This window comes from Ursus maritimus, unplaced genomic scaffold (genome assembly GCF_017311325.1).
Source record: "Ursus maritimus isolate PB19 unplaced genomic scaffold, ASM1731132v1 scaffold_14, whole genome shotgun sequence".
Classification (NCBI taxonomy): Eukaryota; Metazoa; Chordata; class Mammalia; order Carnivora; family Ursidae; genus Ursus; species Ursus maritimus.
In genome coordinates, this window is record NW_024423786.1 from 51,527,867 (window position 1) to 51,540,795 (window position 12,929).

Consider the following 12,929-nt stretch of genomic DNA (forward strand, 5'->3'; position numbering starts at 1 on the left):
GCGGGAGCGGCTCGGCCTGCAGCCTGCTCTGCTGCTGCGGCAGGTGCGAGCTGGGGCTCCGGGGCTGGGGAGAGGGAGCTTGACAGAAGGAGCTGCGGCCTTCCGCCCCGGCTGACAGGCTGGTACTGCCTCTCCTCCAGGGACGTCTCGGAGGAGCATTCGCTGCTGGTGAATTGAGTCGGACCCGCCACTGCTGCTGGACATTAGCCCTCCGGCTGCGGAGACTCACGCTTATTTATTTTTAGGGTTTGCTTTTAAGGACCGGTTCCCTGCCGCGCCCTGAGGACCTGGGCCAGTCGGGTCGGACGCGGGTGGGACGGGGGTGGGGTGGGTGTTAAATAAACGGGAAAATAAACTTGTTCTCATTTGTAGCGGGAGGGGCATTCCCTGCGCCAGTCGGTTTTGGCCCCTTTAAGGCGTCGTCAAACAGCGGGGCGGGCTGCGCGAGACCTTACACACATGGTGGGGGGCGGGGCTGTGGCGCGCCCTGCGGCGAATAATTTAAAGGGACCGCGCCTACGGCGCTGGGCGGAAAGCTACCGGTGTTGGCGCAGAGTGGACCCCGGCTGCGGACCGCTGGGTGAGTCCGGGTTTTCGTCGCCCCCGCAGGGGGGTCCCTTCGGGGATCGTTACCGAGTCTTCGGCTTTCCCAAGATCTGTTCTCTGATGGCCGGTAGCCCCCGAGTCTCTGATGCTCCCATCCCCCCAGTTCCCGGCAGGTGTTTCCGCGCCGGTAGTCAGGTGCGCGCTAGGATGGAAGGGGACTAGTCCCTCGTGAATTTTCCAGGTAATATTTCCAGGGCCCAGTGACTCCCCCAAATTTCCGTTACTACTGTAGCGGTGCCAGAAACATTCTCAGTCTCACAGAAAACTCCCAGTAATCAGTAATATTCCACCATTCATTCCTACGCCGGCTCTCTCGCTTAAACGACCCAGGGACGTGCCCACCCAGCTCCGTTTTCCCAAGAATAGTCCTGTATTCCTGAGAATCTCTCAGTAACTTTACAGTGACCCCCAGTAATTCCAGCGTCCCTGGTTACGTCTCCCAGTAATGGCGCCAGCATCGTTCCCAGAGTCCCAGTGATGCTTCACACTGTCAGAGACCCCAAACTTTACTAATGGCGTGACGGTAAATCTAGCACCAGTTAGTAGCACCTTGCGAGCCCGCCCCACTGCGAGCGTCCAGGGATTCCTCGGAGACCTCCGCATTACCCCAGGACCTCTTGTGTGGGAGTTTCCAGCAGCACTCTCGAGCGCCCCAGCCCGTAGGTATCCCCAGGGGCAGGTCTGGGTCAGAAGCCAGACCGACCCCGTGGCTTGAAGGCCCCAGTTTCCGTGGGGTGGGGCATCCAGTCTTATCAGGGGGTTGCGGCATAGGGTCTGCTGGGTCAGGATTGATCAATCCCGCAGGGTAGAGGCTAGGAGGGGGCCACTTGCGGGAGGAAGGCGGGCCCTTCGGGGATCCGTTCGCAGGCTGCTGACTGTGGGTGTCCGGCCGGCTGCCCTTTGGCCCCAGGGTGGGGCTGTATCCGTGGGGTGTCTAGGCGGCCCGGCGTGTGCGTGAAGGAAGCCAGGCTGGGAGCCAGGGACTCGCCTTGCTCCCTAGCCTGGGCGTCGAGGTCAACTTACACTACCCCTCTGCTCTGCAGCGCCCCACCAGCCGTTCCCTGGCCAGCGAAGCCATCCAGGCGGCGAGTACGAAGGGGGTAAGGCTCGAGGTAGGGGCAGGGGAGAAGCGGGCCCAGAGTGACGACTTGCACCGGTTCCTCCTGCTTCTTATTCCCCAGGACTCCTGGCTACCAGACCTGCCGCCCAGTCTGAAGTAACTGATGGAGGCTCCGTTGCAAACCGGAATGGTAAAGGTTGGGTTGTGTGGCGCTGCGGGGACTACAATTCCCGAAATGCTTAGCGCTCATCATTTTGGTCCCGCGAGAACCAGATCAGACGGAACTACGTTTCCCGGCGTGCACCGCGGGCCGCGGAGCCGCCGGAAGAGTTGCGCCCCCGGGGAGGGAGCATCGGCGGCCCATTCTGCAGATGGGGCCGTCGAGGCACGCGCCGATTGTGACCTCCTCGGGGGCGGCGGACTTGACAGAATGGGATGGGGACGGGGGCGTCCCGGCCTTCGGGGAGGGCTCGGCAGGCCGGGTATGCGATGCGCAGCCAGTGCCCTTCATCCCGCAGGTGCTGGGCGTGATGATTGGGGCCGGAGTCGCGGTGCTGGTCACGGCCGTGCTCATCCTCCTGCTGGTGCGGAGGCTGCGAGTGCCGAGTGAGGACCCGGAAGGCCCCTCCGGGGAGGCGGCGGAGTGGGGAGCTGAAATTCCTGGGTGACTGAGGCAGTAGAGTTGGGACTTAGGGGAGTCTGCACGCAATGTCCTCATCTCTGGCCGCGTGGAGACTGCGCAGAGCTCAGAGTGCTTCTCTCTCCACTTATCCCCAGAAACGCCAGCACCGGATGGCCCCCGGTATCGATTCCGGAAGAGGGACAAAGTGCTCTTCTATGGGCGGAAGATTATGCGGAAGGTGAGTCTAGGACCCCTCGGGTCCACGCTGAATGCACAGAGATTCTTTCCTTTCGTTTTTACACGTCTTAGTAAGCCCGTCCTCCTTGACTAGGGTCCTCTGGATCTGGCCCCTTCTTCCCTCGGTCTGAACTGGCAAGTCACCCATCCCCCATCCTTAATTTTCCTAGGTATCACAATCCACTTCCTCGCTGGTGGATGCCTCCGTCTGCACCACTTCCCGGCCACGCATGAAAAAGAAACTTAAGATGCTCAACATTGCTAAGAAGTAAGGCTGTACTGGGGTGTACCTGGCACTGGGGGCTATCTCAGGGACCATTTGAGTAATCAGCCCACACCAAGGGTGGATCTAAGGGTTCTTTGAACCGCACGGACTGTTTTGGGAGTCTTCCCACATCAGAGGGGCTATCTCAGAGCTCTCCCATACCAGACAGGCCAGCTCTGGTGTCTCTGTGCCCTGAGACGGTGTATCTCAGCGATGTTCCCCCTACAACGGGGTGTCTGTGAGCCAGTTATCTCTGGTCAGTATCTCAGATGCTTTGTAATAGGTTTAGGGGTCTCCCCACACAGGAGGTGATTCATTGGGGTTAACTCAGGTGGTTCTGTGACCTACCGGAGGGGCTATCTCTAGCTTTTGTTTTCTAGGGGTTATCTCAGCAATCTCTCTACATCAGAAAGCATCTCTCTATGTCACCTACCCTGGAGTTCTTCCTACACTAAGGAGGCTATCTTAGGCGTTTCTGTTCCCCAGGAGTTATTTCAAGAATCTTCTTGCTCTAGGGGCGCCTGGGTAGCGCAGTCGTTAAAGCGTCTGCCTTCGGCTCAGGGCGTGATCCCGGCGTTCCGGGATCGAGTCCCACATCGGGCTCCTCCGCTGGGAGCCTGCTTCTTCCTCTCTCACTCGCCTGCTGTGTTCCCTCTCTCGCTGGCTGTCTCTCTGTCACATAAATAAATAAAATCTTTAAAAAAAAAAAAAAAAAGAATCTTCTTGCTCTAAGAAGCATAGGAAGGACATCTCAGGGTTCCATGCCATCAGCAAAGGGCTATCTCAGAATCTCTGAGAAAGGCTCTCCCAGGGATCTTTCTAAGTTGGAAGCTGGCTGTGAGGTTGGTCTCCTGACATCATGGAATATACTTGAAGGTCTGTCTCAAGGGTGTCTTCGCACTAAGGGCTATCCCACGGAGGGTGTCATCCCGGGGCTGTGATCAGCAGATGTGTCATCACATGGCTTTTTGTGACTTCAGTAGGAGGGCTAGCTCTAGACCCTCCATGATCAGTTGAGGGTCTATATCTCCTGTCTTGGGGGTTGTCTACGTGTGTGCATACTGTTGAGGAGTTATACTGATGTTGTCGTGACCTTCGGGGAGCTATCTCAGCTCTCTGTGAACTAGGCAAGGGCTAGCCCAAGATCTCTCTGATCAGAGGGGAAGCTCTATCTAGATTTGTCTATATCATGGAATTTAATTCAGGCGTCTGCCCATTTTAGAGGGTCTATCTCAGGGGGCTTGTGTCTGGGGAGGGGCTATCTCAGTAGTACCTGTGACTTGCAGGGAAGGGCTCTTCCAGGTCTGGGAGTAGCAGAAGAGCTGTATCTGTACTTTCCACGTACAGTGAGAGCTATTTCAGGAGTTTTTGTGGTCATTGAAGGGGTCATCTCAGGGTTCTCTGAGATCTGGAAGGAAAGGCCAGCTCTGGGAGCTTTACAAAGGTCAGAGCAGCTGATGGGGTTTCCTTGTATGATGGAAGCTACTCCAGAACTGTGCTTGCATTAGGGAAGCTATCTCTGGGTCTAGTCTGCGCTAGGGAGGATGGTCTCAGGGGTCCCATGATGAATGGAGGTACAATTTCTGGGGTCAGCCCATATTTTATGTCAGGAGTCTGCCAAACTAAAGGGGTGATTTCAGGGTTTTACGTCAGAGGACGGCAGATTTTTTTGTAAGGGTTCAGATCAGTAAACATTTTAGACTTTGCAAGTCATACAATTGTATTACAATTTTTTAGCTTTGTTGTTGAGTGAAAGCAGCCGCAGGTAACATGTGAACGAATTAACGTGGCTGCATGCCAATAAAACTTTATTTACGGAAGTAGGTAGTGGGCCAGAGTTTGCTGACCCTCGGTTTTTGTGATTTAGAGGAAAGGTTATGTGGGCATCTCAGGTCTGCCCGAGCCCTCTCCCCACTTGACCCCTGCACCTCTCTCTTCCCACCAGGATCCTTCGTATCCAGAAAGAGGCACCCACGCTTCAGCGGAAGGAGCCCCCGCCTGCGGTGCTCGAGGCTGACTTGACGGAGGGCGACCTGGCTAACTCCCACCTGCCCTCCGAGGTGCTCTACATGCTCAAGAATGTCCGGTCAGTGTTGGGGTGCAGGCGGGGTGGGGGGGCTGCAGAGCTGGGGGCTCACCTGACCTCCTGCATTCCTCCCCCTCACCCCCATCCAACAGGGTGCTGGGCCACTTCGAGAAGCCGCTCTTCCTGGAGCTCTGCCGACATATGGTCTTCCAGCGGCTCAGCCAGGGGGACTACGTCTTCCGGCCAGGCCAGCCGGATGCCAGTATCTACGTGGTACAGGATGGGCTGCTGGAGCTCTGTCTGCCGGGGCCGGTGAGTGGACCAGCTGCGGGGCACTGCTGGGAGATGGGCAGTGGGGACTGGGTGTTGCTGTTGGTCAGCGGGGTTAGTGGTCTTTTGAGATGTGCAGGCAGAAGTTGGGAACGAAGGTGCAAGGGTGTCGGGTTGGTCTACACAGTCAGTGGTTATGATGCTGTTCAAAGATTTGGTGGGTTTGGGGATCGGGGTGTCAGTGATCACTGGGTGGTGAGGTTGAGAACCAGTGGCATGCTCAGGGGTTGGAATGCCAGTTAGCAGGGTGGGGACAGCCCTGGTCAGCCCCCCGGCCCCCGCCCCCTGTGTCTCAGGATGGGAAGGAGTGTGTGGTGAAGGAAGTGGTCCCTGGGGACAGCGTCAACAGCCTTCTGAGCATCCTGGATGTCATCACCGTGAGTAATCAGTCTTGGGGGACAAGGAGGCTGGGTATGAGGACCTAGTCAGTGGGCTGGTTTAGAGAGGGTCGTCTGGGGGGCCCCAACCTCCGAAAGTCCTCTCCGATGCTGCCAGTGGTCTCGCAAGGTGCTGGCATTGGGAAGGACTTGGGGAGCAGTGAGGCAGTGTACAGCCCCTGATCTTGATTCTCCTCGTCCTCCCCACACCCACAGGGCCACCAGCACCCCCAGCGGACTGTGTCTGCCCGGGCGGCCCGAGACTCCACAGTGCTGCGGCTGCCGGTGGAGGCCTTCTCTACCGTCTTCACCAAGTACCCTGAGAGCTTGGTGCGGGTGGTGCAGGTCAGCGGGCCTTCGGCCTCCCTCCACCTGCCTCCACCCATCCCAGGCACCTGCGGGCTGGCGCTCAGCAGCCAGGAGGCGCTCAAGCTGTGCTTATCAGCCCCGAGCAGCCAGCTTTTTGGGGGCCGCTGTCCCCTCCCTTTAGCTGCCTCCACCCCTTCTCCCCAGGCTTCTGCCACCTGATTGTGGGTTTCTCCCTGGCTCGCCCTCTGCGCCTGGCCAGCCCTTTACTGCTCCCGAACCTGACCTTCCCTACACGTCCACCCCCTTAATGCCTAGTCCGCATTTTCTTCCGCTTCTTGTTATCTGATTCTCGTTCCCCAGTGTATCACGCCCCCCTTTTTTCCTGGCCACAGATCATCATGGTGAGGCTGCAGCGGGTCACCTTTCTGGCACTTCACAACTACCTGGGTCTGACCAATGAGCTGTTTAGCCATGTGAGTTGCGCAGGGAGCGCAGGGAATATGGGGCCGGGAGGGTGGTGGCGGGATGCATGCCTCCCAGGACCTACCACAGGGTACTCTCTGTTACCAGGAGATCCAGCCCCTGCGCCTCTTCCCCAGCCCTGGCCTCCCAGCCCGCACCAGCCCTGTGCGTGGCTCCAAGAGGGTGGTCAGCACCTCAGCTACTGAGGAGCCTAGGGAGACTCCTGGCCGGCCGCCTGACCCCACTGGGGCCCCACTGCCTGGACCGGCAGGTATCAGAGATGACCCCAGCCATGTCCCAGGGACCCCATAGCTAGGTACCCAGGTCTGACTCCCATTTGCTCCCCTGGAGACCCCCTGGCCTTGGCCCCAGGGGGCCATCAGAATCACTTTCCTAGTCCCCCAGTCCTCAGACTGTGAGCCGACCCCTCTCTAAACCCCGTGCAGTTCCCTACCCTGTGATCCTAGCTTTAGGCCTGGTGGCTTTGAGGGGCAGGAGCCTGACCACGTGTCTCTCCCAGGGGACCCAGTGAAGCCCACATCCCTGGAGGCTCCCTCTGCCCCCCTGCTGAGTCGCTGCATCTCCATGCCCGTGGACATTTCAGGTTTGGGGCACCAGGTGGGGGAGGGGGGCAGCCATCAGGTTTCTGGGTTGCCTGTAGGCATACCAGCCTTGATTTTTCCCGTCTGTGAAGTGGGAATACTGGCAGTATTCTCATGATTTCTTTGTGGGTAATTATTAAGACGGTGTCTTTGCAGCAGTGGTTAAGAAGGATTCTGAGGGCGAGTGCAGTAGCAGAGTAGTCACGTCTGCGCAGATAGGGGATTTGGCACATAAGTCAACTGGGATCACTCTCATCTTTATTGTTTTTATAAATTACTCCCTGCCCACCGCAGGCTTACAGGGTGGCCCCCGCTCAGACTTCGACATGGCATATGAGCGTGGTCGGATCTCCATGTCCCTGCAGGAAGAGGCTTCAGGGGGGCCCCAGGCAGCTCCCGCTCGGGTAAGGCCTTGCCCTTGCCCCCACCCCTCCCCAGTGCCCTCCCAGAGCCCTGGCCTGGCCCATAGTGGCATCCCCGAAAGAAGGTCAGGTGGGAGCACAGAGGTCACAGGCCCTGCCCTGTGCAGACCCCCACTCAGGAGCCCCGGGAACAGCCAGCAGGCGCCTGTGAGCACAGCTACTGCGAGGACGAGCTGGCCACCGGTGGTTGCCCCTTCGGCCCCTACCAGGGACGCCAGACAAGCAGCATCTTTGAGGCAGCGAAGCGGGAGCTGGCAAAACTGATGCGGATTGAGGTGGGTGGCCACGGGGTCCTGGGGCATGTGGGGCAGAGAACGGGGAGGCCCATATGGGCCCATCTCAACCCCCGCTTTCTCTCCAGGACCCCTCCCTCCTGAACAGCCGGGTTTTGCTCCATCATGCCAAAGCTGGCACCATCATCGCCCGCCAGGGGGACCAGGTGAGGCTGACCCCTGGTCTCTAACGCAACCCTGACCCAAGACATTTTTCTGATCTCTGATCCTTACCCTTTGACCCTGTATGTACATCTCTCCGTGTGTGATTTCCATCCCTGCCCCTAGATGCTATGACTCTGATCTCTCTGCCCTCTGGACTTCCTGACCTTTCCTCTCTAATCCTCAAACCTTTTACCTGAGGGCCACAGCCCTAGATCTCTCTTACCTGCCCTGGTCTTTCCTGTGACTGCTGTTTTGTGACCTTTCAATTCTACGGTATGCTCTGATGTACTGTCTGCTTCTCCTCTTGGGCCCCTGCCAGGATGGGTATGCAGTAAGTCTGTAGGATCAGAATCTGGACCCAGAGGCCGTGAACTAGCCCCTGGAGCTGGATTTCAGGGCTTCCTGGCAGCACCTGGGAGTGTAGGAAATTATATCCCACAAATGCATCTATTGTCCACATGGGGAATCTGAGACCTGGTCATGATTTCACAGTCCGGAAGCACAGAGGAGGAGGGCTCTGGACTGGGGGGGAGGGGCAGAGTTGTGATCACACTCCAGCCTGACTTCCTCTTTGACCTTGTGCAGATCATTGAGATAGTTCTCAGGTTCCTCATCTGTGGAATGGGGTATTAACAGTACCTCCCTGCTAGAATTGTCACCAGGATTGAAAAGTGGCTCTGTACTGCTTAAGTCACGGGGAGACTGCTGGGTAACATGACAGAGGCACTGAGACTGCAGCCCCACCTCAGGGGAGGGGGAGGGAGGGCCTGGGCTTGGAGGGGGTGTGGAGGGAGGTGGCCCACCTGCTAGCTGGCTGGGATATTGTTGTATCACTTGGTCTGTTGATTAAGCTGTCACTTCGAGCTGCTTATTACAGGGGTGGACTCCTTTCTATAGAGGAAGTTGGGTGAGGCTTTTGCCAGCTGACCATGGTACTTGGGGGTGGGAGGAATCGTGGTTACACTGTGGCTCTTGTGCTGGGCCCCGGGGCCCTGCTTACCTGGGAGACTCTGTTGGGCTCAACTTAGCCCCAGCCTGGCCTGCTAACAGACCAGACTGTTTGGTCTGCAGCCGCTCAAGGCTGCTGGGGGTCTTCAGAACTTTGTTAGGGACATTGATCTGCTTTGCCTCCCTCCAAAATTTCATACCAGTGGTTTTTCATTCGGGGGTGGTTTTTAAGCCCCACCCCCACTCTAGGGACATTTGCCAAGGTTGAGAGATTTTTTATTGACTTGGGAGGGTGCTACTGGCATCTAGTGGGTAAAGGCCAGAGATGCAAGAATGCACAGGACAACCCCCCCCAGCAGAATTATCCAGCCCCAAATGTTAATAGTGCCAGGGTTAAGAAACTCTGCTTTACAGACATTTTCCAAAGGGTGCTTCATGAAACACCTATATCACAAGCAGGGGATCTGTGCTCAAACAGATTTGGGAAATGTTGGCTATTCGATCCCTTTGTGGAAGCCCTTTGTGAACACCATTAGTATATTCAAGGCTCTGAGAAGTCTTGCAATGAAGAGACTTGCATCACCTTGAAAAGAAACCTCATACCCTTTAGCTCTTCTCCTCTTGCCTCCTAACCCCCACCCTAGCGGTAAGCAGCTCCTAATCTTAGGTCTCTCTAGACTTGCCTGTTTTGGACATTCCACATAAACAGAGTCATACCGGATGAGGCCCCCCGTGGCTGACTTCTTTCACTTAGCATCATGTTTTCAAGGTTCATCCACGCTGTTGTGTGTGTTGGTACCACTTCTTTAGGACGAAATCATCGGGGGTGTGGGCCTACCGCATATTGTGCATGCACTCGTCATGTGATGGGCACGAGTGATTCCCACCTTTTGGCTATTATGCATAATGCCGCTGCCACGATTTCTGCACGAATTTCTGTGGGCATGTAGGTTTCCATTTCTTTTGGGTGTATATCTAGGAGTCAAGTTGCTGGGTCAGGGCAGTTCTACTTTTAACTCTTTGTGGACTGTTTTTGACTTTTGCCAGACTGTTTCCCAGAGCGGCAGCCCTATTTTACATCTACACCCTAACACGTTTAGATGCTAGTTACCCTCGTGTGTGCAGGAGCGTCTCACGGGTTTGAGTTGAATTTCCCTAGCGATGGATGATTTTGAGCATCTTTTCTTTATTACAGATCTTATTTATTTATTTATTTATTTGAGAGAGAGAAGGCACAAGCAGGGAGGAGGGACGAGGGGCAGACAGACAGAAAGGAGCAAGAGCAAGCTCCCCGCTGAGCAGGGAGCCCAATGACAGGGGCTGGGGGCTCGATCCCAGGGCCCTGAGATCATGACCTGAGCCCAAGACAGACGCTTAACTGACTGAGCCACCCAGGCGCCCCTGATTTTGAGCACCTTTTCATGTGCTGATTGGTCCTTTATCTTTGGAGAAGTGTCAGTTCAGAGCCTTTGTCCATTTTTTAATTGAGTTAGATTTTTTTTTATTATTGAGTTGTTAAGAATTCTTTATGTACTCTAGATACAAGACCCTTAGCAGACATGTATGATTTGCAAATATTTTCTCCCAGTCTCTGGGTTGTCCTTTCACTTTCTTGATAGTGTCCTTTGAAAGTCAAAAATTTTTTTCAATTTTAGTCAAGTCCAATTTGTCAATTTTTTGTTGTTGTTGCTTATACTTTTGGTGTCCTACCCAAGAATTCATCGCCAAATTCAAAGTCACAAAGATGGGCTGCTGTAGTTTCTTCAAAGAATTTTATAGGTTTAGCTCTTACATTTATGTATTTGATTATTTCGACATGGGGTGAGGTGAGGGTCCAGCCTTGCTTCTTACATGGGCTACTTGCTCGGCCTAAGCAAAGAGGGTTTAAGCTCAGCCACACCCCTGCATAGCCACTCCTTCCAGCCTCTCGCTGGCTATGTTGAAAATGTATGGGCCTTGGAGCGCCTGGCTGGCTCAGTTCGTAGAGCATGTGACTCTTGATTTCAGGGTTATGAGTTTGAGCCTCATGTTGGGCATAGAGGTTACGTAAAATAAAACTTTTTTTTTTTTTTAAGATTTTATTTATTTATTTGACAGAGAGACAGCCAGCGAGAGAGGGAACACAAGCAGGGGGAGTGGGAGAGGAAGAAGCAGGCTCCCAGCAGAGAAGCCCGATGTGGGGCTCGATCCCAGAATGCTGGGATCACGCCCTGAGCCGAAGGCAGACGCTTAACGACTGCGCCACCCAGGCGCCCCTAAAATAGAACCTTTATTAAAAAAATAATTTATGGGCCTTAATTTGAGCTCAGATTTTGGTGATCCATTAGTAATGTCTGCCCTGGGTGCCGAATGGGAATTAGATACATATGCTGCACAGCTCAGAGCTATCCAAAGCCTTTACTCCCCCCCTCCAATTTTTCCTTCCTTAGCCTTTCTTCTGGGTGCATCGAGCTGGGTGGAGGCCAGGACTGTTGCCCATGTGCCCATCTCTGCCTCTGCCCCACAGGATGTGAGCCTGCACTTTGTGCTGTGGGGCTGCCTGCATGTCTACCAGCGCATGATTGACAAGGCAGAGGATGTGTGCCTGTTCGTGGCACAGCCTGGGGAGCTGGTGGGGCAGCTGGCAGTGCTCACGGGCGAGCCCCTCATCTTCACACTGAGAGCCCAGCGTGACTGCACCTTCCTGAGGATCTCTAAGTCCGACTTCTATGAGTACGGCTGGGCACCCCCTCTCCATGGTGGGGTGGGAGTGGCACTTGGAGGGCCCCCACTTGACTCCATTCTTCTGTGGCAGAGGTCATCCCTCTGGATGCCCAGTGCCTTTCCAGGGCAGCTTTGAGCCCTTCTGATCCCACTGCAGGCCGTCACCCACCCTCTCCACTTCCTAAGGAATGTGCCAGGGCACCCCCCCAGCCCATGCACCCCTAACTTTCCCTTCCAGGATCATGCGTGCACAGCCCAGTGTGGTGCTGAGTGCCGCGCACACTGTGGCTGCGAGGATGTCGCCCTTTGTGCGCCAGATGGACTTTGCCATCGACTGGACGGCGGTGGAGGCAGGACGCGCTTTGTACAGGTGCAGCCCTTGCCTCTTCTTGCAGCTCAGGCCTTGCCTAAGACCCAGCCCAGACCCTGTCTTACCCGCTCCCCACCCCAGGCAGGGCGACCGCTCCGACTGCACCTACATTGTGCTCAATGGGCGGCTGCGCAGCGTCATCCAGCGGGGCACCGGCAAGAAGGAGCTGGTGGGCGAGTATGGCCGCGGGGACCTCATTGGCGTGGTGAGTGCAGCACCACCCACTGCCCTCTGATCACTCCCGCTACGCGTTCCCCCCACCTCTCCTACCAACAAACACGTCGTCCCAGGTAATCTGATGGGTGGGAGATGGCGACTCCCGACCTTTGGCCTAGCCCAGTCCGCTTGCCCAGCTCCTTTCCGTGGGCAGGAGGGGGCAAATTCTTGGGGTGGTGAGTCTTAATCGGACTCTGTCCCCAGACATCTATTAGAAGAGGAGACAGGCCCCGCATCCTCCCTCCGGGCATGGATCCCTAACCCTCTCCCTCTCCCTGAAGCCGTAATGAGTACGGGGTTTGATTTCCACCCATATCGGGGTCTGTCGGGGTAGGGCGGTAGCGCCTCTTGTCTGCACCCACGGTTCGCTCCCCCTTTCCTATTGGGGCCTCCGGGCTCAAGCAAACCTGGTCATGTACGGGGGGGCCCCCCCAGGTGGAGGCGCTGACACGGCAGCCTCGTGCCACGACGGTGCACGCTGTGCGGGACACGGAGCTGGCCAAACTTCCGGAGGGCACCCTGGGCCACATCAAACGTCGATACCCTCAGGTGCCGCCCGAAGCTGTGTGGGCTGGTCTCCTACTGAGGGGCGGGGGCCGAGGGGGCAGGGCCTAATAGGACAGATTGAGGGCGGATAGAGCCCCAGGGAGCGGGGAGGAGGCGGAAACCCTCGAGTTTGGGCAAGGCTCTTCGGCTTGAGGCCCAAGTAACGGGGACCCAGGCACCCCGGTAGGAGGAGGGAAAAGTAGAACTAAAACAGTTGCTCCTCTCGTCTCATTGGAACGCTGGCCTCCCGTGCCCCAGGTCGTAACTCGCCTCATCCACCTGCTAAGCCAGAAGATTTTAGGGAATTTGCAGCAGCTGCAAGGACCCTTCCCAGGTGAGAGCCGGCTGTCCCCGGGAATGCTGGGGGATGTAGTCCGACGCCTAGAACACG

At 56.3% G+C, this 12,929-nt stretch overlaps 2 protein-coding genes across 12 annotated transcripts in view; both read left to right on the forward strand.

Annotated features, from left to right (window-relative positions):
* MCOLN1 (mucolipin TRP cation channel 1) overlaps nucleotides 1–355 on the forward strand; it is an 8,484-nt gene extending 8,129 nt beyond the window's left edge. For 2 of the 3 annotated variants that reach the window (XM_040629402.1, XM_040629403.1), the window contains 2 exons: nucleotides 1–43; nucleotides 141–355. The exon at nucleotides 1–43 is cut by the window's left edge and continues 88 nt beyond it. In XM_040629402.1, coding sequence (XP_040485336.1) covers nucleotides 1–43; nucleotides 141–177 — 80 coding nt within the window. In that variant the 3' untranslated portion in view covers nucleotides 178–355. Of the gene's footprint in view, nucleotides 44–140 lie in introns of those variants that run through there. The other variant, XR_005834643.1, reaches the window with a different exon arrangement.
* A 122-nt stretch (nucleotides 356–477) lies between these two features.
* PNPLA6 (patatin like phospholipase domain containing 6) overlaps nucleotides 478–12,929 on the forward strand; it is a 36,322-nt gene continuing 23,870 nt past the window's right edge. For 6 of the 9 annotated variants that reach the window (XR_005834640.1, XR_005834641.1, XR_005834642.1 and 3 more), the window contains exons 1-18: nucleotides 1,867–2,272; nucleotides 2,444–2,526; nucleotides 2,696–2,793; nucleotides 4,736–4,876; nucleotides 4,969–5,128; nucleotides 5,443–5,523; nucleotides 5,740–5,868; nucleotides 6,225–6,305; nucleotides 6,403–6,565; nucleotides 6,815–6,898; nucleotides 7,191–7,300; nucleotides 7,426–7,593; nucleotides 7,680–7,757; nucleotides 11,210–11,415; nucleotides 11,645–11,776; nucleotides 11,858–11,981; nucleotides 12,428–12,541; nucleotides 12,797–12,872. Coding sequence is in view for 6 of the 9 variants with exons in the window: in XM_040629398.1 (XP_040485332.1) it covers nucleotides 2,038–2,272; nucleotides 2,444–2,526; nucleotides 2,696–2,793; nucleotides 4,736–4,876; nucleotides 4,969–5,128; nucleotides 5,443–5,523; nucleotides 5,740–5,868; nucleotides 6,225–6,305; nucleotides 6,403–6,565; nucleotides 6,815–6,898; nucleotides 7,191–7,300; nucleotides 7,426–7,593; nucleotides 7,680–7,757; nucleotides 11,210–11,415; nucleotides 11,645–11,776; nucleotides 11,858–11,981; nucleotides 12,428–12,541; nucleotides 12,797–12,872 (2,263 nt within the window). In the remaining 3 variants the exon portion in view is untranslated. The other 3 variants (XM_040629400.1, XM_040629399.1, XM_040629401.1) reach the window with 3 other exon arrangements.